At 30.4% G+C, this 27,698-nt stretch overlaps 1 protein-coding gene across 1 annotated transcript in view; it reads left to right on the top strand.

The window, feature by feature from the left end:
• LOC141534892 (uncharacterized) overlaps positions 1 to 27,698 on the top strand; it is a 43,176-nt gene that overhangs the window by 9,681 nt on the left and 5,797 nt on the right. Inside the window, exons 2-4 of the mRNA XM_074254514.1 lie at positions 20,629 to 20,671; positions 21,188 to 21,355; positions 24,057 to 24,315. Of these exons, the coding sequence (XP_074110615.1) occupies positions 20,629 to 20,671; positions 21,188 to 21,355; positions 24,057 to 24,315 (470 nt within the window). The remainder of the gene's footprint in view (positions 1 to 20,628; positions 20,672 to 21,187; positions 21,356 to 24,056; positions 24,316 to 27,698) is intronic.

Below are 27,698 nucleotides of genomic sequence, written 5' to 3'. Positions count from 1 at the left end.
ATAAGAAATTTTATAAAAAAATAAAAAAGAACATTATACAAGACATTTAATAATTCAAGTTCAAGGATTCAGCTGAGCGAGTGCCGCGGGTATATTTCTTATCCTTACATCATTATAACAGTTGAACGTCAGTGAATCGACCTCAATTTAGGTCGAGGTCGCTTCAGATGATTTATTTGCTAAATAGAAAAACAAGTAACGTAAAATCAAACAGATGTTAAGGCGCTTAATGGTTCTCCGTTCGGTGTATGTATAATATACTGTATTTAAACGTATGTGTGTATGTACGTTGTACGTATAAATATATAAATATAAGGTTATGCCTGCTGATGATCCTGACAATTTACCCACTTTGTACTCGAGTGTACGTGGCTGTGGCTGTATAAAAGGTAGTATTCTGCACGAAGTAAGAGGCAATAATGCTGGAGAAGTATATATGCAACACGAGAATGGGCTGGTACCCAATTACGCGAGCGTTGATTAAGTGCGAGAGCCTTTATACCATACACATTTATATTTGTATCTATATCTGTATCTGTAGACCCCAGACCCAGACCAAGACCCACAGATGAAAGAATAACGAGAAATAACCTAATGATAGAATCGAAGCGTTTGTAATGTTAGATACAACCAACACGTGCCTTTTTGATCGATTTTAACTTTATAACAATGATCAGTGTATCCGGTCTATTTTATTCGGGATAAACGAAATTAGATTAGTTTATCAACTTCTGGGGTGATTTAAAATTTGTTTTTTAATTTAAAGTAATTTGATTTTTTTTTTCAAGGTTTACACAATTTAATTTTAAGTTTTTAATGTTAGTTTTGTTTTTATCAAAAAAAAAAAAAAAAAAAAAAAAAAATGGATAATTTTAACGATTAGGTATCTTGAGAAATAAAATAAAATTTTCTCAAACTGTAATAAATTTTAATTAATTATTTTTATAAAATACAATTTAAAGTATTGCCTTTTACAAAACAAAAAATCAGTCAGTTCAATAAAAAAAATTATTTTAAAAAATTTGTTTTGATTCAAAAAGAAAATGTTTTGAATCAAGATAAATTTATGTAAGCCAAAAAAAATTTTTTTTCTCAATTGATAAAACATTAATCAATCTTAACTTCTTAATTCTTAAACACGTATAATGTAAATATTTTATAAAAGTCAACGATTAGTAAATAAAATTAAAAGTTGATTAATCACTCGATTTTCCAACTTCCACTTAACTGAGTTATAAATCATCCAGCATGAAATAATTTACAGCAATTAAAAAGCAACTTACCCAAAAAGGTACGATAAACTTTAAAAAAAAAAAAAAAAAAAAAGATAAATGGGAATCTAATTAATCATTGTCAAGGTTTATCAGGAAAGATCTAACATGATTATATAATGAATTCGTGACTTAACTCCACTCGAGATCATATACACAAATTACATTACCCGTGATTGCAGCCACGTGGTATGTAAGAGCACAGTAACATTAGCCAACCAGAATCGGCACGAGAAATAGCAAGTTAAAGTAAAAACAAAACGAGGTGAATTTTTTTCGTATATTTCTTTTAGCAAGTTAGAGAGCTAGAGCCCCTCGGTTAATTTGCGCCCTTTCAGCGAAGTAAAGTTAAGGCCAGCAAGGGTCTATTCGAAGTCTCTGGTAAAGTAAATGCATGTACTCTGAACCCGAGTAAAATGATCCTCGAATCGAGATATCCTGGTGTAATGTTTACCATCTCAAATTCTCTTAAAGTTATCTGCCGGATAACATACGAACACACATACTCACACACCTACACTTAATGCTCGGCTGTAGAAAGGGAATGCACGGCTAAATGCAAGTCAAGAGTGAAGTATAATGTATTTTTTTTTTTTTTTTATCACGACCACGCCAACTCGCAATCCTATGGTTTTATTTTTATTTAGTTCCATCCTTGCGTTCTTCTTCACTTGATATTTTTTCAACATTGTTTTATTTTTTTATCCTTTTACAATACAATGGAGACCTACAAACGGAGCAATTTGTTGCTGTTACGCCCGGTATTCTTGGAGCCGTGCTGAGAGAAAATACTTGGAACGCGGAACACTATCGTGTTCGTTGGAAAATATGTACTCAGATGTTGCCCCTGGTGCAACAAAATAATTAGCCACAATGTTGTTTGCGTAACTTGTATCTTATATCTTAAATGTTATAAATTTATCAGATTCGTGGGGGTATTTATCATGCATCTGCTGGAGCTTACAGTGCGGGTGTGTTTTTTTTTAAAGTTATGGTTAATAGTTGATAGCTAATAATTAATAATTACGTTTTTATTTTTATAATTTTGCCGGGTATTCCAACGTGGGATTTATAAAATAATGAGGAGGATAGTACAGGGCTTGTAAGCGGTATGGGCACAAAAAATAGTTACTGAGCAAAGAGAATGAGAGATTGCGATCAATCTTTTCTTGACTTATTTTAATGAGTTCATGAACTTGAGCAATTTGCTTTTTTAATTTACTAGCGCCCTATGTGTTGCGTAATCAGAGGAAGGGCTTTGCTCCCTACGTCTTTACTTTGTTTGTAATAATTAAAATTGAGCACAATTAAAGTTTTTTGTTTCGTGCCAGTAATAAGTCGAGGCGAGGTTTTTAACTTATATTCTTTCCGAAGATAATCAGATACTAGTCTAAGAGAGAATTTTTTTTTTTAGAAAAAATTTTTTTTTAATTATTGATTAGACTTTTGCTAAATTTTTATTTTAATTTTGCTTCCTTGCGGAAATTGTTTTGGATAATCAAGTTATCAATTAAGTTGAAGGAAAAATCCTCACATTAAAATCCTGACGGAAATTATCAAACAAAATCTTAAAAATTTAACGATAATTTAATTTTTACACAAAAAAAAAAAATTATTTAATCAAAGAATAATATTTTTTTTTAATTTCACTTTTTTTCCAGATATTCAGTTTTAATTAACTAAAAAAATTCTTAAAAAGAATCAAGAAAATAAAAAAAAAAAAGTTTGCTTATATTATTTTACAATAATTGAACTGAAAAAAAAGTTTGTTGTATTTTTTTTACTCTAATTAAATTGTCACAAAATAAAATTCTAAGTTAAAAAAAAAATTTATAAAAGTTAAAATTAATTAAATAATTGTCCCATCAAAACATTACAGAAAGCACTTAACAAAACTAAGTCAAAATTCGTACTCTTAAAGTACCTCATAAAAAATCATAAAAATATTTAACAACGAATTGTACTACATCTAAATTTTTTATTACGAATAAAACGAAAAATTGTGTCTACTAAATAATTCATATCCATTTGTTACACCCATATCAGTCAATCCAGCATCAGTATTTCCGAGAAAAAAAAAATAAAAAAAATAACAAGAACACTAACTGATGCCCAGCCAACCGGGGGCACTGTTAGAATAAATAAATTGATGACGGGAAAAAAACAGCGAAATCGATTTATTTGCAATAGATACCCTTCATTACACTTCTAACAGTATCGGAAAGTTGACATTGTAAATAATTGTCCCGTATTATTTTTCCACTAAATACCCACAATGTTTGCACATTTTCTATGAGATATAGATATAGATATCAGAATCTGTATCGGTATAGATCATTTAGGAACAAAAAGCACCGAGGAGACAATATCATTTATTACTTAACTGATTACGATCAATTATAACACAGGCAAGTCCTTGATAAATTAACTCCTCTCTTCGGTTGATTGCCATCAGATATCATAATCATGATGATAATCTTCTAGGTTTAGTCTCTGTTCTCTGAGTTAGTGAACGCAAATATAAATAAAACGCTAAAAAGTAATCCAGAGTAACGGGCCGTTCCAGATGGCGTCCCAAGTAAACGTCTCCCTCAACAATTTTTTTTTTTGCTCTCTCATTACAACTATACGATACTTCCACACACAAATAGCTATAAAACGAAAACAAAAAGGCTCATACATTAGATATCTGTAACAAAAGTTGAGCTTGCTTCACAACTCAAGGTTGCTCTTTACGAAGGCTGCTTCTTGTTTGGTTCTAACCAGGAGAAAGCTAAATAAAACAAAGTTAAACGCTGGCTGGTCGGATACCCCGGGGAATAATCTAGCCTCACCTACTACTGCACTTATGTATTATAAATATATTCACTGGAAAGGAGAATCTTGTACTGATACATAATAGATAATGTGTGCAGTAACTTGTATAGCAACATTTACTTACCGAGGAGCGAAGACCCATTTGCAGTTGATCAAACGCTTTCAGCCGGCATATTTATACCTCTCAGTAGATCGGATTTTGATTAATATATCCTCTCGGAGAAAGAGTCCTGGATTACTAACAGCTTCGAGGCGCGAATTAAACTACTTGGCCTTTTATTCAAACTATCATCAGCCCCGTTAACGATTATTTCACGCTAGGGGTTTTATTTCCTGAAATACCTCTTGTTATTATTCTTTCTTTTGCTTTTCTTGATTGCAGGCTTCAAGTGCGAAGGCTATGCTTTATTCTCGTTTTAAAATTTACGAATCAATTTTTTTTATTTTTTATACGATTGTTAAAGTACGATTGAATAGAATTTTGAAGAAAAAATTATTACTGAATTAGTACAAATTTTTCTTATACTATAAAATAAAGTAGAGATTTTTAAAAAATTGTCTGTCAAATATTGGATTAATGCCAACGAAACTTTTCAGTGAATATAATTTACAACAGCTATTTAATAAATTTTTTCAGAACGATTTTTCCATAAAAATGATTTTTAATGAATTTTAAATTAAAAAAATAACTCTACACTTTTTTTTAGAGTTAACAGTAATTTTTTGACACAACTTTAACGTGCTCTGTAATTCAAAGAAGTAAATGGATGAAAAATTGGGAAAACTCCGAAATTTTGCATTTTTTTATATAATTTTTTAAAATTATTATTTGAAATAATCTTTAATTTATTTTTCAATATTTTAATCGACTATTTTCATTGAATAATAATTATTATTATATGGCATTCATATTTAGTTCAAATTCTTTTTTATTACTATTAATTTTCAGTTCAAGGCTCAGAAAATTTACTCCAAGATAAGTGTAGAGTAAGAGTGAGGAAGAAGTGGTAGAATACATCATCTTACAACGGGTAAGAAGCTAGGTTAGTCGTGACTAGAAGGCGGGATAATTACTTCTGGGTTATATACAATTCAATAGCTTTTTGATTATCACCAGAATCACCATCAAGCGCCAGCAAGAGCCGAGAAGTTAAGTGTTGGGATATATTTTACAATAATTAATAACCGAGCCCGACTGGCACTAGGCATCTTAGAAATCCATTCTAAAGATGTATTAAAGCGTTTGAGTTCAAAGTCAAGGTATGCTGCACCAGAGTTTCTTTAAAAGTTATAAATCCGCTTAGCAGCTGTGGGTTTTATTGGAGTTTAAGTTACAATACTTTTGCTGAAAGATAGTTTATCTAGCTGAGGCATTTTGTTTAATGTTTCGGTGGATTCTGTATGTATTATATGCTGTTGTGTGGAGCTAAATGTGAGGAGTAGCGTAACTCGGTAGCTTCTGTAGAAGTTATATTAATGCGCGGCACATTCGTAGAGCCGTACTACTTAGAATCGATCGACTAGAAATAATGTTTTTCTTTGAAAGTGGTTGTAACTTTTTCATTAATTTAAACTGCTGTCTTTAAAATAACTTCAAGCTGATGGTTTGCTACACCGGAGACTTTTTTTTGAACTGAAGAAAAACTACTTGCTCTAAGAAAAATATTTTCTTTAAAAATTCACGTTTGTTTTAAAATATTTAATCTAAATTCAAGAAAAAAAATTCTTGAAGCAAGATTACACTGACAAAAAAAAATTACCTTGATTAAAAAAATTTTTTTATTGTACTTAGAACATTTTAAATGTCTAGAATTAAGCAGAGGAATTTTTTTTGTTAAAAACTTGCAGTAGTTTCAAATAAATTTTATTTAATTCAAAATAATGAAATGGCCAAACTTTTAAAAATAGTTTTCTTATTTAAAGAATTTTTTATTTCAATTAAATTAATTTTATTTGTAGTGTATAAAACAATTTTTTCATAAATTTGTGCGTACAATAAACTATTTTTTTATTTTTCTATAAAAAAATTGAATATAATGCATTTTTAATTATTTATAAGAAATTATCGATGACTAATAATTGTTTCTTTAAATAAAATTCAAAAGAAATTTTTTTTTTATTTAACTGAAACTGAATTCCGCTTCTTTAAATTTTAAAGAAATGTGTGAAATTTTCCATTAGAAATTCCTGAAAACTTACAATATTTAAATCAATCATGACTAGAGCAAAATGATGGAATAACTTTCACACATTAAAAACTAATAACCAAGTCCATCAATCATCACGGATAACAATTTTCTTAGCCTTGAGAGGCTTCAAGGACGTAAAGACAAGTCAGACAAGTATTTAAACGGTCAAACTAATTAATACCCATCAACGATCGTTAACGTCACCTGGTCGTCAAACATCTATGTCTACAACTACGGCTCAGATCATAAATATGCGTATCAGTCAACTAAGTATCGAGTATTAAGCATTATCGTAGTATGTAACAAGTTCGAGGACTCTAATTACTGATCATAATTATAATTATAATTATAAATGCGCACATGGAAGACAGTGTAAATGGTAATGATCGATCGGCATTAATCATCGGATTTCCTAGGCATTTTCTCTTGGTCATGATTCCACTCCTTGTCACGTAACTAAATATTATTAGCGGTGAAGGTCTTGAATAACAGAATGAAAGGCGTTGAGTAAGTTGGGTGGCCATCTAGTCTCGACCGCGGTGACGGCATTGCTCTCATCACCCAGTATATATACATATATATTTATATATTAATATATATATATAAGTACACACTGTGTACACACGGAGTACTAGAGAGTGAGACTGAGACGGAGACCGGTTGTGCAGTCTTGTACACTTAACTACACTGTCATACGTCTTTGTTGCTCTCTTATATCACATAAACTCGCCACGAGTTCGAGAAGGTCGGCCAATGATCTCTCCATGCTCTTTCTACTGCTAACTGCTATGCCGCCTTTATAATAATGAACTTCTCCGGTCTCAACGTAAACAAACTAAATTAAAATTATATTAAATTGCTTTTAATCCACGCGAAGACAATTCTTTGCTTAATTACGATGCTATCTTATCTTTAATTGCAGTATCTCTTCTAGGGAAGATATGCTTACACACTCAAAGGTCTTTCGCATTCAAAGATTGGGTTGAGAAAAGTTTATGTGTTAAGATTTTTAACATTTGTGGGAGATATTGAAAATTTCTTTACTTGCTTGAATATAATTTTTTTACAATACATCAAATAGTAAAAAAGCCGTTATCTTTCTTCTATACTAATTTGGTAACGTACTTAAAACTAATAGTAAATAATATCTGACGTAATAGCAATGATTTGCTGTAGCAATCTGTCAGAAAGTTAAAGTTTCACACTCGACCCAAATGAAGTCACGTTAATAATGTTGAACTTTAACTTAAGAACCAAGAACCAGAAGCCATGAGATAAAAGACCGGAGTTGGTTTTGCAAATAGTCAGTTTAACCCTTTGCTGCAACGGTAGCTGTTAGTTTAGCTATTGTTTACTGAGCCAGTGTATGCTTTAGTACTAATGCTGAGTTGTTAACTTTTAACCACCATTATGATGATAATGAAGACAAGAAGACTCGTGTCTACCGCGAGGGATCCCCTTCAGTTAAATTACCCTCTAAGCGCTCGTATGTCCACTATGACGACTACCGACTCCCACAATATTGCCCCCCTGACTCTTAACCAGCGCTTGCGTTGCCAAGAAGCCGCAAAGGCCGTGGGAACAAAGCACCAGCTAGATAAACTTGCTTTTCATTTAATTCTTTCAAGACATATCCACATCTTAAAGGAAATGGTCAGTTTTGATTGTTCTATTATGAAACTTTATTTAATGTGCAGTGTTTTTGACTTCGACATCGCATTCAAAACTTTTTACGTCTGGAAAAAAATTCTAGATACTCAGGAAAAAATTTTTATATAGTTATTTGGATATTTATTGACGTTATACGTGAGTTTTGGCCAGATATAATTTTATCTAGTTTCAGATAATAAATTTTTCTGGCAAATAATTTATAAATTATAAAAATTATATTTGTGAAAATTTAAATTTGACAATAATTTTGCCAGAAGTAAAACGTGAATTGAACAAATTTTTTTTGTGGACATTTTTAACCATATCAAGATACATAAAAAAATTTTTTTTCAGATACCTTCGTTTAATTTTTTGGAATCAAATCCTTCAGACCTTCAAAGTGAATCTCTTGAGACACTAACCATAAAAAAAACCAAAGTCTTTTCTTATATTCACTTATTTTAATCTTCACTCTTGCTTTTATTCGCAAAGAATAATCCATAAAAAATTAACCGAACCAATTGATCGAAATGAATTTTTTTTATCAAGATTTAAATTCACTTCTCACTTTACTCTTCAATTCTTTAATTTGATAAAACCATCAAATCGTTCAATAAATTTTTTTCTTAAATGTTATTGCATAAAATCGAGGGATTGTGGTTACCTCTTGACCTCATCAAATCGATTATTGTATATATGACTTGACAACTATATATATATATATATGAAAGAAAGATAATAGGTATCCCTTGCGGGAATGCTCGAGTCCGATAGCTCCCTGAGTTCCCCCGATCAATCGAGTCTCTGGAGCATAAAAGTAAAAGATTTAAAACTTATATAAGCTAGCAGGCGTCGAGATTTAGTAGTCAAGCGTAACTTAAGGATAATTGACCCAGGTCGGGATCGGAAAAGATCTTCCCTCGGAGGATGATAAAAAAGACGGATGATCACGGTGGTGCTCGTGGTCGTTTTGGTGTGACGTTGCCATGGTAACCGATAAAGCTGATCGTAAATTCTCATCATCACACTGCGGGACTTTGATGGTTTTGATTGCTGGGTCAGTTGTTACTGAGTCACTGAGCATGACAAGAAATAAATAGCTTTATGATCTGGCAGTGTTTTGCCCAGTTAGAGTTTAAATATAAACAGTCCCCCTGGTACAGGTATGGATTCTTTAGAACCGGCAGCAGACAGCAGTTAGAAAGTCTTTAGACTGAAGACAGAGCCGAGACTAGGACGAGGATAAAAGCATTGTCTTTGGCTCTGCATCTGTTAAGAAGAGAGCCTTCATTCCGATGAATTATGGATCGGAAGTGGGTAATAAATAGCGTTAGAAGTTAAGCATTATAGGTACTGTTATTAATTATTAATAGAACTGGTTAACGGTATAATAATACTGATCCAGTGATGGTGATGGTAATGGTCGTAATACCGATGCTGATCCTGATGCTGATGTGTTACGTGCTGATGCTACTGACCACTCTAGTTGATCTGGAATATCAAGTGTCTTGTGGGTATATAATGATACTACATTTCGATGTTTATATTACCATACCGTGTTTTACGCTCTGAAGAAATTCAAGAAGGCACTATCCTGTCTTGTCATGTTCAATATGCTTCAATGCTGGTAGTATATAGGTCGCAGTTTTTTTTTAGTGGTATGCCTTACTAGTTAAACAGTTAGAAGGTCTAATATTTTGTAGAGTTTATTTTTATTTCAGGTTAATACAGTTAATCTTGAATTTTTCGTTTCAATTCATTAGAAAAATTAGAGAGATGATAAAACTACTGAAATTATGAATTAAATATTTTACTTAATATAATTACAGATATTTGTGTTGGTAGAAAAATTATCTTGATTTAAAAGGAATATTTTTTCTAAAAAAGAAAAAAACTCAGTATTTTTTTTTTTTTTTAGTGTAGTACTAAACAATAAATTATTACGACGTTGGTGTAATAAATAAAAACAGATATGCTTTGTCATTATTGTCATTAACAAGTATTTAGAAAAGTTAAGAAGCTTGATAAATAAATTTATTGGATAATTTACCCAAGTAAAAAACAGAAAGGAATAAACATACATAAAATAAATAATGAATTTACTATCTGAAAGGTTAGTGACGATAATAAAGAATAAATTTATTGACAATAGTAAATAAAGTATGTGTGGAGATATTTTATAGGAATTCATAGCTAAGAAAATAAGAAGAAGAATAGTTCTTCCTTGTGTTGAAGAGCTTTAATTAAAACTGACTAAATAACGGAAGACAGACTTTTATAGAAAAGTTTAAAATTTAATGAGTGTTGACTAATCTCGAGTCTCGATAAAAAAGATGCAAATAAAAGAACTAAAATCTATTCAAATATTTGCCTATTAAACGAGAATAGTGAGGAGTGATGAGGAAGAGTAATTTCTCCTTGAGGCCGGAAGTTAATCTCGAGTATTTGGTTACGCGTGGTTGAATCATTGTCTGAATAAACAATTTCCTCCTTGATTTTCAGTAATGATGTTTGATTTACACATACCCGGAGAATTTTTAATTCCGCAGATAAAAACCGAGTAAAATAACAACAATAATTTGAATTTACAGTTGTAGTGCGGGGTGTAATAAAAAATATACCCGAGTTTTATTTATACTGCATTCGCAAGAAAGATATACATGTACGGGCAATCTTTTTCCATCTCCGGAGCTTGTAACCGCAATTGCCGACGGGGTCTTAGGGCACTTAAAGGCTCTTGAGTATAGTCAAGATCACGGAAAAGCAATCCCATCTATTTTGTTTGATCAAACCAACGTTTCAACCCAAGTGTAATCCAGTTGACTCTCGTTGAGCTTTTGTTTTTTAGTTTTATCTTTTTTCAACCGCATGCAGAATAGAAGGGCTCTCAATGCCACAGCAATCACACCAGTCACTTCTGCAGTCCCGGCATTTTTTCTATTCCGACGATCAGTCCAGCATGAGTTTCTGCAATTTTTTATTTTTTCTTCTTCTACATTTCCTTTTTTCGTTTTATTTTAAGTCAACTTTTTTTTCAGACTCTGATGTCCTGTAAGAAAATTTTCTAATATGCCTACATTTAAACTAATTTAAAAATTTACTATATATATCTTCACTTGAATTGAAAAAAAATTATTTTAATCAATTTGACTAATTCTTCAAGCAAGAAAAAATTCTTTAGACAAAAAGTACATTCTTAGAAATTTTTAAAAATATATGGTGTTATTTCAAGGACATTAAAATTAATTTTAAAAATTAGTACAACTTATCATTTAATTATTTTTTTAATAAATTTGTAAATTGTTTTACATGATGATTTTTAAATTGATCATTTACTGAATAAAATTATGTTTAATACAATTATCAAGAATTATTTTTTCCAGGGAAAATTTTTTACAGGGTGTCAAGTATTTAGAGCATATTTGCAGATACTCCTTTTTTAAATCATTGCATGAACACACAAGAGATTTATTATAAGCATCGAGTTATTAAACAAGATAATCCATCAACTATTCACACGTTCTAATCTAATCCAACTTTTCTTATCCGATGTAACATGAATTAGCGCTTGAATAAATGTAATTACTTGGTATTAGGTGTAGCATGAAAAATCTTAACAAATATAAGTGATAAAACTAACACAGTTTTATAATTTACCTAATTAAAGCACACACCACGATCATGGCTAATTTTTAGTGTGATGATCTTATGGATTTATGTAATCTTCGAGATAATGACTAACGATTGAAGCCAGTTGAAAAGTGTGCCTTGGTTATAATTTTAATGCGAGGAAATTGATAGACGAGCTCTCGGTTGATATAACAGTAAAAATTATTAACATCAAACATCACAAATACAAACTGGTAACTTGATACATTAACGCAGCTCTTTTTATATTCCGAGGATGCTATACATAAAAGCTGGCCAATTAAGTCGTTGTTAGTTAACCAGATATATAAACCAAGACATAAATAAACTCCGTGTGCTATATACTCTGTAAAGTATAAACATACCCGTGGAATAGCAGTCCTGTAAACAGGTGTTAATATCTCCTTAGGCGCACGGTTAAGTTTCACCAGGGAGTGGCGCTATATCTACTTAGTTTAAGTTTCTTTCAAATTACAAATACTTGAGCAACTACTCGTGTTAACCACCCTGAGGTAATCATGTGAGGTAAAGTGGGAATTTCTTCAGTGGTTTTTTTAAAAATTATAAAAACTGAGATATTTTTCATTCCAAAATCATTATTCATTAATTTAAAACTGTTTTTTCATGTAAAAATTTTTATCTAGTTCAAAATGGTTATCTATGTCCTAGTATGGCTTTATAAGGCTATGTATGAGACTAAAAAATAATTTATTATAATTTTTTATAAAAAAAAAAACAAATGTTTAAATAATAAAAAAAATCCAAAAATTTATTTCAAATTTAATTTTGTTGTAGATAAAATTTTGTAACTATTTTTTTAGATTTTAACATCAAATAACGGTTACAGATTGACGTAATGCATAATTACAATTACTTCCAAGTTGAAATGAAAAGTAGATAATCAACTTTTACGCTCAAACTGTAGTCAGATGATTACACGATCGATAAAATCAATTTTCAATAATAAAAACAAATATTAATTTATAGATAAAAATAGCAATTATTCATTCCTCGAATGATTGCATTGAATTATATTATTCACTATGGTTATTACAGACTTTTATAGCTCGATATTTCTCGAGGTAATGAAAAAATGAAATCATAAATCGAATATACGCTTTCAGGACTTAAATTATCAGATAACTTCTCTATTAATGTCAGGATATTTTGCTTGAGAACCAAAAAAATGAATTCCTCGATAATAAACGATGCATATAAATTATTTCAATTTAAAAGTGGATAAATAATGCATAGACAGTTAAAATAGGCTATTCGATATTGAAATTAAATGTAAGTGTACATAGAGAAGTACGGGCGTATATATATTTATATCCATTTAAATATTTGTTTATTTAGATTTGATTTGATTTTATGATTTCGAAATATCCTAATCTAGCCGGTGTATCGAACTGGTTAAGACGCAACGGTAACTCAGTATCCTTCGGGCTAGTCGACTAGTCCGTGCAGGTATACTTGTTTCTTTTTTTTATGTTTCTTAGGCATCTTTATACACATATATGTGCATCAGTATCATCAAACCGGGAGAGTACACTCCTTTTACCTTTCCTCCTTTCACTCGTCCATGTGCATACGTATTATATTATCTATAGACATAGATATAGATAGAATATTGAGAAAACAACAACAAGAACATGCTATTCTTGTCTCTCCGGGCAGTCAACACATGTTTTGCTGTGTTACGTTAACGTACGTCGTTAACCCTCACGGCGAGTAACTTAATTGCATTTGCATGCAAATAGTCGTGCAAATGTTTTGTAGAGAATAAAATTCAGATAAATAAAATACTGTGCCGCATAACTGCGCATAGACGCAAGATGTTAATGATTTCTTTTCTTTACTATTCAATGGAAATAATAAGAGACTTTTATTATCCCCTGCTTATACTTATAACTTGTATTTACTTTTTTTTTTTTGCTTTAGTTACTTACTTTGTAACTATGAACAATAAAGATAGCAATCAAAATTACAATAATAGTTATAATAATAATTCGTAATATTTTTATGTTGTTTGATCCCGTTTTAATTTATTGATTGCTAGATCTCTGTCTTTTCTTATCAGGTCATTAGACGAAAAAAATCATTGGTCTAAAAATTACATATAAGTGATACTAAATAGTAGTTAAAAATTTCTATCTACGCGTAAAAAAAAAATGTTAAGAAAATTTTTTATAAATGTTTGAAAAATTTATGAATTTTGATTGATGATTAGAAAAAGAAGTATAAAAATAGATATTTTCAAATTATTTTCTTCTCAATAAATTTTAAGAAAATAATTACGTAATTCATAAAAATTTAGATCATTAAAATATTTATATTTTACAAAAAAAAAAAATAAGTGTTTAATTATTAGAAAAAATATAAAAAATTCTAGGAAAAAAAAATGTACCAGTGAATTAGTAATTGTGATACAATTTAAAGGGATTCCTCAAGATAAAAATCTGAGTATAAATATATGTTATATCTTTTGTTGCGTGCTTGAAAAGAATTTAGCAGGAATGCTGTAGAACATTGTCTTGTTATGTAGGAAGAATATCATCAGCATTAATTTATTGTGTTAAGTTACCAGTGGATGTTGATGTCGAGGTTATAATGACTGCACGCCAGCGCGTAAGATGATTCAGGTTAACGATAAAGATGACAGATTAGTTCTTGCAATTATTTGTTTTTATTCTTTCAAGTTTAGCTGTAGTTTATAATGTTGCCGGCATTTTATTTTTTAAATGTGTATTCTTCTCCCCCGGATCTGTTTTCCCATATAGTGGATCTGGGAATTCCTTGGCGTTGTGTGTTGTCTACCTTGATAGTGTAGTATGGCACGAACAAGTAGTGGTTGGATCGTTAAATCAGAAAATATATGTACCACCCGAGTGTATTCTTCTAGGTTCGTTAATCTACCTACGCGATCTGTTTTCAATTATTTTCAGCTCCCAGGATATTAACCTCAAAATTATTTTAGTCTTCTTACGATCTCTCATCATCTCTGCCCTGCTCTCTGCATCTAGTTGCCAAGAATGGCCTAACGGAAATTACTCTCTAGATTCTGCACGAAAAATTTTATCAATTTTTTTTTTTTTTTTTTTTTTTTTAATTAAGCCCATTATTTTTTACAGTATTTGGGTCAAAAATCGCGTATTATCCTGCAACAGATCAAATTTTATGATTCCTTAATAATTAATAATTTTTTCACCTACTAAATAGACGCAAAAAGTAAAAATTTTTAACTAGGGTAAATTTTTTTGGTTCGAAAAAATATTAATTATAAATTTTTTTGAATAAATTCAAAATTTCTTGAACGAAGTCAACTTTTCTTGAGCCAAAAAAATTTCTTCTTGCTCCGAAATAATTTTGATCTTTCTAAATAATTTTCTTGGGGTAAAATATTCATTTTTTTTTGTGTAGAAACAGAAAAAATCCAATTTACATACAACCCTGATTTTTTTAAAAGATAATTTTTGATTCAGGGAAATTATTAAAAAAAAAAAAAATGATTTACGATTTGTAATAAAAATATTTAAATATTCCAGGCCAAGTTAGCGTACATTTTTTGTGAGAAAATAAAATATGTAACGGATAAAAAACGGAAATCCGTTGGTAATTTTGAATTTTCTGAGAATAAATACCGATACTCGACCTTAAGAAAATTTTAAATTGTAACTTCCAGACAAATTCACAGTCACAGAATACAATTTGTTATTCCCAGCAATTGACAGCTGTAATTCCGTTATACCTTTCTTGAGAACCAATCGTTTCTATGAATTTATTAAACTAAATGCATTTCACTTTATGAATTTTATACATACTCAGGATAAAAATACGGGATCATAATTTATTCATTGAAAAATTTAAGATTATTTCTATAAAAACAATATTTTCTTTAAGACTCGTGAACAAGTTTCTTGGAATCAATTTTTATTGGAGCCATTTAGGATATTCCGTTCCACCCAATCATGCACTTGAGAATTATAATAATTTATTTTTTTATTACAATGTTATTTAGTACAAAAATCGATAAATAGATCAGTTGAAGATAACAATTGCTTATTTTCAAAAAAAAAAAAATTTATTTTAATAAATATTTAAGATTTCTACACGTAAAATGATTTTAATTTCTTTCTGTAATAATTTAATCAGTAAAAAAAATTTTTTAAATATTTTTAGAATCGAAATATCGAAATAAATACCAAAAAAATTTTTTTCGAGTTACTTTTATCTGATATTAAGTTCTAAATTATTTGAAATTAAAAAAAAAAAATTAGAAATTTTTTTCAACCGAATAATAGTGTAAAGATTTATGTTAAATCCTTGCAATTAAAATTAACTAAATTTTTACTCTAAAAGTTTAATTGCAGTATTTATTTAGAAGCAAAAAAAGAATTTCAAAAATTTAATGAAAGATGTTTAAAATGAAAAGACACAAATTTTTTGCTGTCTCCTACAATTATAAATTAAATTTAAAGTAGATGTACTTAAAAATGAATAAGGTTATTTAAAGGAAATAATAGCTCGCATGATGTATATCCATCAGTGATATAAACAGATGAATATGTATATAGCTACACACACGTGTAAATGGATATGAGATAAAATAAGTGAATTGAAGGAAGAATATCACTGACCTAGTGGTCGAGCGTCAAGATCAAGTTGCTTGCACGCAACCACATACGTAATAACAGGTGTCTCCGTATAACAGCAAAGAAAAGAAAATTAATTACCAAGTCCCGTACAAACTAGTGGGAGAAAATAGAGCTCAAGTGAGCCTGCTACTTGAGTTCATCGAGAATGCGAGAACCTTTTTTTTATCCACTCAAGGCAACACTATCTTTATACAACAAAAACGACAAATAGAAAGAGAAAGAACTAAATAAGAAAGGATTAAATGTATTTAGTTGTAAAAATAAAATAACTTGTAATAATAAATAAAATAAAGAGAAAGAGAAAGAGTTAAAGCTCTAAGCAAATCAAGTTTCCCGTTTGCTGATTCCAACCTCCGTTTTATTAATTAGATCAAACTCTACCCACGTTACTCTCTATCATTATACAATTATTTCAACATTTTAGACGTCATATCATTCATTAGCATTATCATTATCCACCTGCTGCTGCTGATAATACTTTTTCAGTGTGTAATATCTCGGTGATTGTGATTATTATTTTTATTTTTCACTTTTTACTCCATCCATCCTCTATTTGTAGCCACTTTTATTTCATACAAGTTTTCTCTTTTTATGTTTATCCTCTATTTATTATTCATATATAATAAATATCTACTTATTACATAGTTTCTTCCTCCACTGGCTTACACATATGTATTCTACTGAATTATTTTTATGTACTTATATTAGATTTGGTTTGTTGAACACACTTGGGCGTCTAAGTACTCACGTGTTGAACTATTACCACTATTTTTCTGGTTAACTTACTCGAATTATGCTTTAAAAAAAATCCAAATCATTTACATATTTTTTTATGAAAGAAGAAACTCATAAAACTTGTAGTTAAATTTTCCTTCGTAAAAAATTTTCAAAGGAAAATTTTATACCAAATTTTTATTAAAAATATTTTTGTACAATTTTATTGAATTAACGCCCAATAGTTACATATTTTTTAAAAATTTATTTAACTAAAAATTTTTAATAAAAATTAAATAATTTTTGACTAATAAAACTTAAAAAAAATTTTTTTTACTGTATATTTAAATAAAATTAAAAATTTTTCTTTAATTGTATAAGTAGTAAAGAAATTTTCTGTCTGACAAAACTATCCTAACTACTGAACTGAAAAAAAAATTAAAATCTCCATTGACTCAAAAGCTGTAAATATTTAATTCGATGATAAATAGATAAGTACAAATAATAAATAATTTATAGTTAGAAGTAATAAGTTACAAGATTTAACGGAAAATCTGACAATGAGCGCAGTACAATATAAAGATAATTTAAACTTAGTAACAGAAAATAAAACAATATTTCCATGTATAATGTATAATGAGCGATAAAAAAATATCTAAGATAAAAATAATGAAATATTTTCATTAATACGGTATCGTTAATAATCCCCAGCTCTTCTATTATCCTGCATAAGAATAAGCGTAAATATAAAATGTAAACTTTTAAAATAATCCTCATCTCAATTAAGAGCGAATAAATATAGGAGCAAAAAAAGTAATATCACTAATTGAATTCTCAGAACATAAAGTTATCCAACTGACACATAATAGTACCTTTGGTGTGAATTATTCCCTGGTATTACTCTAATTATCAGTGAATAGCTGTCAAATGCGAATTCCCAACTCCGGTAACCAACAGCAAGGTACATACTATCTAGCCCATGCACGATACACGAGTTTTTCAGTTCGCTGTTTCCTTATTTTTATTTTTATTTTTATTTTTATTTAATACTCTTTGAAACAAACTCGAGCACGTTCGCCGGATATGTTATAAGAACATTGCGGTATAGTCTTTAGAATGCGGCCATTCATTTTCTACCAGCTCTCCTTTATTTATTATTTCTTATTCTTCTTCTTCCTTCTCTTCTTCTTCTTAATCTTATTCCCTTCATTCTCAGCTTGTTATCATTTCTTCTCACTTATATAACGTATAATGTAATATAACACTGTCTCTGTTATGTTTCTTTGAGCTTATATGTCCAGTTAACGTGTATGATTCTCACACGGTAGTTCGCACATGTGATGCCACGGGAGCAAAAGCTGTTGTTATAGGTTATTACGTTACCGGTTGCGTGTTACGAGACTGTTACGAAGCTTCACTAGGTCAAAATAGTGATGATGCGCTGCCACCGCTATTCCTATTACATAAGACATACCTAACTAAGTACTTAAGCACTTTACATACATATGCGTGGATATGGATAATGAATATAAATATATAAGTATGTGGGTATGTTTACCCTCAAGCTTGGGCTAAGCGAGCTGTCTGCTGTCCCGATATTGATAATAAACCGCGACTTATTTCTCGTGATGTTTGAATTTAAGGGTGACTACGTAATGACAGGGGTAGGCGGGAATGTTTGCCTCAAATATAGTCGTGTTGGAATTATTATTTATTATCAATGCTTGGTTACAGGCATTATAAAAGTATTTTTCGCAGCCTAATAAAATCTTGGATAATTTACATTAGGTGGAAAAAGATAAATTATAGGGAATTTTAGTTTAATGTTATTTGTCTTGAGGTATTGTGACCTTCTTTGAAGGTTTATTAAATATTTAATCCGAAAAAATTTTAGGAAATTTTGGTTAAATTAAGTTTCAGTCACTCTTTATTGATTTTTAGGATATTTTAATTATTCAGACTATTTTTAGTAGATTTTATAGAAATTTCATAATGGATCTTCTCTTAACTCAACATACTTAATCCTAAGACAAATATCAAGGTCAAGTTCAAATATGAGCTTAATCGGTCAAGTAGTTCAGAAATGACAAGGTTTCAAAATTTTTAAAATTGTAAAAATTCATATTTTGACAATTTTTTTCGCGGATTTTTTAATGAAATGATTTATCAAATTTTTGTAAATTGCACATGAAAGCCCATTAAATGATTAGATATAAATTTCCATCTAAAATTGTTAATTATAAAAAATTATATTTAATTTACCGTAAAATAAAGAGTTTTTTTAATAAAATTTAGTTAGTGTGATTAATGTTTAATTAAAGAATAATTTAAAATGTTTTATTCAACACTCTACTCCATGACATCCCATAAAAAAGTACCTTAAGACGTAAAGTGTCAGTAAAACATTTGTGGAATGTACATTATGTAAGTTATGACGCTTAATCATCTCAAGCCTCGCGGCATCGCTCAGTTTATCACCATTCGCGGAAAACAAATTAACAATCAACTTTTTGCGATTATCCATTTGAAATTCAAATTTGTCTCGACCTAGGAAATTTTTGTATCGAGGAAATAAATTCCAAATTATTGGAGAAAAATTTCATGAAATGATAATTTGTATTAAAAAACTCATGGGTGTTATTATCTCAAATTTCCTTTAGCAAAACGGATAAACTGACGCTTCTTTGTCCATATATTGCAGAAAAAAAAATATTATTGATATTAAAAGAGCATTAGGATTGAGAAAAAAGTTAATAATTGGTAATTTAATCCTATATGATAGTTGTTTAACTTCTCCCTGCTAATAAAACTCCACTGATGCATTTGATAATAAAGTGAATATAAAATAAATAAATTCATAATATGTATTCATAAATATAAAATGGTTTGTTGTAGATTAATATAACGTTTTACATTAATATGAGTTGAAATGAAGTAAAATGTGAGTTTACATTATAATGTAATGGATTTATGATTCCCCAAGTTTTATTAACCTGAAGCGATAAGTACTTTTCGATTCGATTCATCGGGCATTCCCGGAAGAAGAAGAATAAACTATATCTGAGTACTAAGATCTCACTCATAATCACTTGGCTATTCCTCACGGTCATTCTGAGTTAAGAGGTAGGAGTTATAAGTTAAGAGCCAATAGTTTCAGAATCATCTTTATGCGTGTGTAGAGAACTGAGAAATAAGAGTTAAGAACTAAGGCTGAAGGATATCTTCCTGCTGTTCATGTTCTTTACTTGTTGCATACTGAATCAACTCAACCGTGGACAGAAGTGGAGCATCAAGGATACAGTATAACTTTTCTAGACTTAACTCTATACTATATAAGATAGTTATATTAGATTTTATTGTGGTGTGTTGGTGTATAACTACGGTACTCGTAGTGATAGAGAGCTAGAATAAGTAGACGGGATAATTATTTAAAATCTCGGGATAATGAAAACTACTGTACCTACTTGGAAGGAATTCTAACCCGTGATCAATAAATTTTTATTTTGTCGCTACTGTGCATGCATATATGAGCTTTTTACTGCCTTCTATTTAGAATATCTTGGATATTTTTTAATGTTTTAGTTAAACTTTTTTAATGCTAACTGAAAACTCATTAAGTTTTTTTATTCATTTTATGGTATTGAGATTCCACGGATATTTATATCTTGTTTTATGTTTTTACAGGCTCGCGTGGATTCTCCTGCTTGTTACTATAAATTCCATTCAGGTGAGTACTTTTTACTGTACTTAAAGGTAAAACCGTTAATATTTATACACACATAAGTTATATTTATTAAATTTAAGTAGTTTAGTATCTATTAAACTTCCATTCAGAGGAGTCTAGTATTTTTTTATTAATTTTATGTCACCAAACTTGTATTTTCATTTTTATAATTGATCAAGAGACCTTTTTTGTAGAGAGTTAAATTTTTATGCAAGTAAATGTATGTTTTGTATAATTGTCAGTATACAGAAAATTCCAAAGAACAAAATTAATTTTTTACGTGTTTTAGTAATTTTTAACAGTTACAATTTTTCGTTACATTAATTGCTTAACAGTCAATAGTTTTTTTTTTTTTAATCAACTTATATTTGACTTTTTAAATTATTAAAAAGTAACGACTTTAAAAGTAAATTTCTCTATTTACTATTTAATTAACTGAAAATTTTATTAAATTGAATAGAAATATTCTGAATAAAATTAGTTCTATAAAATCAACAAACGAATGAAAAAATCTTTCAGGCTCTACCAGAAGTGATAGAACCAGAAAAGCCAAACTTGGACACACTAATAGAAGACACGACAGAGGACTATTGGGCTGGAAGCGGCGCGGGACCAGAAGATGTCCTGGAGCTAAACCGCACCGAGACCCGGGAATCATTAACCCACGAAGCCAGTGACCAGGATGCCGTGAGTACTCTAATAGTTTTCAATATAATCCTCTGGCATTACGTCAGAATAAAAATAACAAGTATAATAGACAATGCAGCAACAAAGTAACGAGTAATAAGCAAAAGAACGGAATTATAGTGACCAAGCATTTGGTTACGTTATACTTGTATTATAATTCAAGTTCCAAGTTTCCTTCCACCGGTGGATAGTTGATCGAGCAACGGTTTCTCGTCTTGTTCACTGACAGGAAGAGCGTCTACTACGGTCTTAGTCTATGACATGATGCTCATCCAGCCAAACAACTGGATAAGGATAAGCGAGGATACAGATATATCTTTAGATCCGCGGCGTAGTTCGGAGTAAAACGGCACGTTGTTTATATTAAGGAAGCACTCATGCTCTATAGTTTATAGTTTATGGTTTATGGCTTACAGCTTACAGCTTACAGCTTGCGGAATGGTAGCTCGGATTGTTGTACATGATAGCTTTTGGTATCGCATCGTATCAAGCGGCACACGGCTCATATATTACATATTATGTATTATGCATTATAAGAGCAATAGGCAAAATAAAGAGAGGCAAATAATCCCGAGATCTGGATAATAGGGGGATGATGCGCCAGGTATAATAGTACCGGTCCACTAGGGGCATATCATAATCCTTCCATAAGGCTACTGCACGTTTCGTCGGTTAACGCCCCTGTACTCTGTCTAGATACTCCACACTATTTTATCAACATTATGCATTGCACTCTCTTTACTCTATTACACAGCCAAGCTAAGCCTTACAGTCTATGAGCGATCGCGTTTTATCACTACCGAGTATAAAGTGTATATAAGTAGTGTACTGAGCTAGAGAGAGCTTCTTTCGCGGTTTACCGTAAGCCGTAAATCACCGCTGAGCATCAATTTTCTCGGGTAAATTTAAAAACACCGGCTGCTAAAATAATAATAATAAATAAATATTTAAATTACCGCTTTGATTTAGGACACTGCTAGACACTTGATAGATTAATCGGCTAGACACAAACTTTTAACTTCCATTGGGTAATATAAATGTAATGTTAAGAAAAATTTATTATTTAACGGTCTATAAAAATAATTCAACACTTGGCTGTTTGTTATTCATATTTAATAGATAAAATGTATCATTAAATTGTTCGGGTAATTTATTTATTATTGGTAATTGCTGGTCTACAACTATTTATGTGATGGGTTTCTTTTAAGCGGAGAGAGATGGAACAGGATATGACTTTTTTTTTTTTTTTTTTGGAATAAATTTTGTGTAATTTCGAGAGGGAAGAAATTGTTTTTAAATTGAGTTTACCGTTTATTTATGAAAAAGTTTAATGTTAGATGGTTTAAAAAATTTATTAAATTAAGATGATCGTTTTAGTCAAATTTTTTTGATTGTTAATTAATTTTTAAATGAAAAATTATAAGTTATTATAATTGTAATTTAAGTTTATTATTTTAATTCGGGAAAATAAATCGGCTGCTCAGTTTCATAATTATTGACAATTCTTAAATGTTTTTCAAACTTATCTTATAAGAAAAAAAGTTCATGCTTAAAATTTTTTTAAACCTTAATATTTTAAATCTTGAGCCAAGAACATTTTATAATCATTTCAAAAAAACTGCTAAAATACCAAAAAAAGGGTTAAAAATTAGAAAAAATTGCTGTATTTCGAAGTAAGACAGCTGAAATATAAAAATATTTCTTACCAAGTCCAGATAACCGATAGATTCACAGATCGATCGCAATAAATCTAAACAGTTTAATTATCAACCAATAAAACAGATATTAATCTCTGGGAGTAAAACTAGTCACTAGAGAGAAGAAGAAAAACCAGTGCTACATTCCCAGTAGCCGAGCTTCGGTAGAAAAAAAAAAAAAAAAGCAAAAAACTCCTTAGATACCGAGTAAAAAAATGTTTACAAGTTATTGCGCGTATAAATTAAACCATTAGAGGCATTAAATACAATTAAATGAGACATTTTAAAGCAAGATGGGAGATGGGAGATAAAATAAGTTAAAAAGGGGTAGATGTTAAGAATCAAAACTACCGGCCTCAGGACTTAGGTCTTAGTCTTAGTCTAGTGTATCTGTATCAAGTGGAGATCTAGTCTATCTGCAGGGCATTGTCACTGAACCTTGTCTTGTCTGTTGAGACAACATCTAATCCACCTTCGCCGTGTACCGAGGAGAATAACTGGTGGTGGAGTTGCTGCGTATCCTCTTGCCAGTAAAATATCCTATCGAAATAAAAAAGTGTAATCAGGAGGTAAGCATCCCTCTGGATCTCGAATAAAGTAGCTCGACTAATGATTTAAGATGGTGAACCTTGTGACCGTTAATCGACGCATGAATGCGCGGGTGTCGACTCGTGTGTCTTCGTGATGCTCGTCGACATGTCACAAAGAGACGTGAAACAAACGGGATGGATACTACAAGATGTCGTGTTGCCACGAGGACGCACTCTTGACGTGACAGTTCCGCTTCCTGGTCTTTTAATATTGTACTTGTATTACGTGGATTTTATTTACACACATGCATTGATGCCTTGTTATTTGTTTAGTTTGTCCGGCAAATTTAATCGAGATTGGACAATTTTAATCCAAGATGATTTTTTTATTTATTTATTTTTTTTTTTTTTTAATGCAAATAGACAATGCTGCAGTTAAGCAATAATGAGGGATTTATTGTTCTGTTTCCTTAGGTGGTGTACCTAGGTGAAGGCGCTCAGTACGTTCCGGTCCCCGCAATAAAGCCTCGAGTACCGTTGAATCCAAATTTGCAAGCTCTACAAACTCTACAAGGTCTTCAGGGTATCGGAGCGACTGGAGGCACTGGAGGCGGTGGCTCTGCCACTGGGACAGGCGGAACTGCTCTTTCCAGCGATGATGAGTGGGGACGTCATCCGGAAACCTGGGACAGGGAGCACCGGAGATATAGGCCTAATACCACGCGTGTGCAACGTGAGTAATACTTTATTCCTATTATTTAATGTTACTAGAATTTGAATTTGCGCGCGCAAGCACGCGCCTAATTATAGAGTTTGCATATATTTTCATGCTTATGATATATTCGACCAATCACATCACGAATAAATAGATGCCACATACATTTCATCTTAATTTTATATTAAGGATTCTTTTAGATAATTGCATACTTTAAATCTCCTTCCAGTTATTTTTAAGTACAATGCTGCAATATGTGTCAACGGTACATCGGGAGATTAACGATGTCTTTTCAGTCATGTAATGCCGTGGAAATTTTTTTAAATAAATTAACTCTGATAATCTTCTAGTTTTTAACTGCTTTTGTTTTCAAAATTATTACTGTCAAGGTGTTATAAGTGTAACAATTAAAACCTCATAAAAATATGAAAGTTTTAACAGTTTTTGAGGCGGAAAATTACAGAGTATGAATGAAAGAATTTTTGCTTGATGATTTTTCGATTTTTTAATCACAATATATTTTTTCGTAATAAGAAAATATACTCAAGTTCCAAAAATTATTGATTCACAGAGTCTTATCGAGAGACCGAGTACAAAATTTTGTTTTTTGTAAAACTAAAAAAAAATGTATCTGAAAGATAACATTTTTGCCGTTAAAATGACATAACATGAACCACGTAATTTTTATATACTTTTTTCCGTGTCTCCTCATCTATCTTGAATCTCATTAACGGATTCGTGTGTGCACAGGTTAATTTTTAAGTTTATTCAATGAAAATTATTTGTTTGAAACTGTTAACATGCTGCTCCGGTTCTACTAAACAGTGTTATTATCAATAAATTAGTGACAAATTGATGCGAAAATGAAAACTTATTGTCAAAAATAATTATCTAGCTCAAAAAAGCGATATTAAACAAAATTAGTCTTTGTAATAGCAATAATTAGTTGAATTTTGAATATGGAAAATTGTTTTCTTATTAAGAACCACTTAAAATTAGACTGAATCATTAATTTTCACAGTTTTAATTTATTTGCGTTAACTGATAGACATTTCTTTTGAATATCGTTTTTTTTTTTTCAACACTATTCACAAATATTTACGGAAAATTCGGTTGCAACCTTAAAAGTCATACTTTTAATGTTAAACCCACAAGATATTTATTTCAAAAGCTTCAAGTGTTATTTCGCATCATAAAATTATTCTATTAGCGCATTAGAAATGATAAAAAAGAAAGGTATTTATGACAGACTGACTTTTTTTCCACGGAAATCTCAACCGGTTTATATGAAAGTAATTGTCATCATATTTATAGTGTTAAAAATAATTTTATGCAAATTACGTGGAGTTTAATCGTTTTGTTGACATAGTTATTTCTGTAAACTTGTTTATTTTTTAATTATTAAAAGTATTTTAAATATTACGACTCTGACACTTAATTACAAAAATTTTTACACTTTTCAGTTATTTTTTACAACAATACAAATAATTATTAAATTAAATTAAAAATTCAAAACAATTTATTGAAATTCTAAAAACAGATAAAATAAAAAAAATTGATAATAATTTTTAAGTACAAATTAAAAACGGTACCACCAAAAATTAATTTCTTTATTCTCCTTTTCTCGCAATCAATTATCACTTTGATTAACAATGATATTGATCATTAAATACCGTTTTTTGACAGCCAGATAATTGAAGCCTAAAAAATAGATCAAGCAATTAATCTACCAAGTAATAATTAAAATAAAAAAGTACTGAGTAAATTTATGACATCCAATTAAAAAGTAACTGTGCATAAAAAAACGGAGTAGTAAAAATTTGAGCTTTCTTTGAATAAAAATAAGAATTAAAATTACTCAGCCTTGAAGTATGTGTTGAAGCATTAAACAGATAGCCATAAATAACTCATAGCGTACCAGAAGTAGACTACATACAATTAGCAATAAAGACAGAGAGCACTTAGTAATAAAGACTACTTTTGGGTTATCATAAATCTTGACAATAAAAGGAGCAGGATTTTAGACAAATGACCTAGACAAGTTGTCTGGACCATGAAGATTCTCTTCTACTTGAAAGAGATTTAGACACCCATCAACTATCTAAATAGATGATATTACTTGTCTGGATCAGTCCCGTTAGCATGCCAATTAAAACGGTGTACGGTGTTGGAGCTCATACACCGCTTACACACAGTACGGCGGTACTTATATTCCAATTGGCATTGCCACTACCATTACTCTTTCTCTTTATCATAATATAATCCAGGTGTCTGTTGCATAAAGACGATCACGTCACTCGGGTACTTAGCTCGATGACAAAGAGTGTGCAAGCTCATGTAATGATCATTAATAATCATAATCACTAAAGTCTCCAGAAAATGAAGAAAAAGAAGAAAAAGTACGTAAGCTAGCGATCATAAATAAATGAATTAAAAATGACTAAATTATACTGGTCAGCATGATGGATTGCTCTATTGGTTCGCTAGTTCAATTATATTACAAGTGTATCAGCTGTACTGGTGCAATTATCAAGTGCTGCTGATGAGCTCAATGTACAGAAGAAGTAATATAAATTATGACGTCGATGCTGATATAGGTTAGCCCTAAGCTATGTTCTTCACTAACATATGTGAAGAAAACCAACAAAATAACGAGGAACCATTATAAGAGCATTAGCGTTTGCTGGATGTGAGAATTGAAAAAAGATCGGATTAAGACATTGGTCAGTTATTCCTCGAGATGAAATTATGAAACAGTTGTGCAAGAGCACTTTAATTTACAAGACATATCGAGGGCCCGGAAGTGAATACTGGTGAATGTATGTATGCGGAATCGTGAATTACGCGAATAAAGAAGACCGGGGGATTATAGGTTTAGTGCAGAGTGCAGCATTCTTCAAGAGCTGAGGCTCTGCCCGATTCCCATAAATTCTCCATCACTGAATTCCTATTTTTCTTCATCTTCTTCTTCAGCTTCCTCTTATCTGTCTTTAGCATTTTCTTCGCCTCTTGTTTTTCTTTATCCACTTCTTTTATTAGACTTCAGCCTCGGCTCTTTTCATCTAATCCACCATTTCTTCCTCAACCCTGTGCTTTTTTATCCACATCGCCGGGACACTTAAACCCATTCCATCAGTATCTACTTTTTACTCGTATTTTCCTAAACTTTTTTTTATTCTTTAGAGTTTCACGTTGATCATCATCATCATCATCATTTTGTTCCTAAGCCTTTTATTTTGTTGTAAAATTTCTCATCGTACAATATTTTAACAACTACAAGTTTTACACACTATCTCAGCATATATATATAGACACCAATTTACTTCATTCTTCTATTCTCCGGAAGCTAAAAAATTTTCTATTGTGATGCCAAGATTTTGCACTCTATTATACTGAATACG

Source organism: Cotesia typhae, unplaced genomic scaffold (genome assembly GCF_013202065.1).
Source record: "Cotesia typhae breed Kobodo isofemale line unplaced genomic scaffold, CoteBio_Ctyphae scaffold_13, whole genome shotgun sequence".
Classification (NCBI taxonomy): domain Eukaryota; kingdom Metazoa; phylum Arthropoda; class Insecta; order Hymenoptera; family Braconidae; genus Cotesia; species Cotesia typhae.
This window is presented reverse-complemented; position numbering and strand designations above follow the sequence as displayed.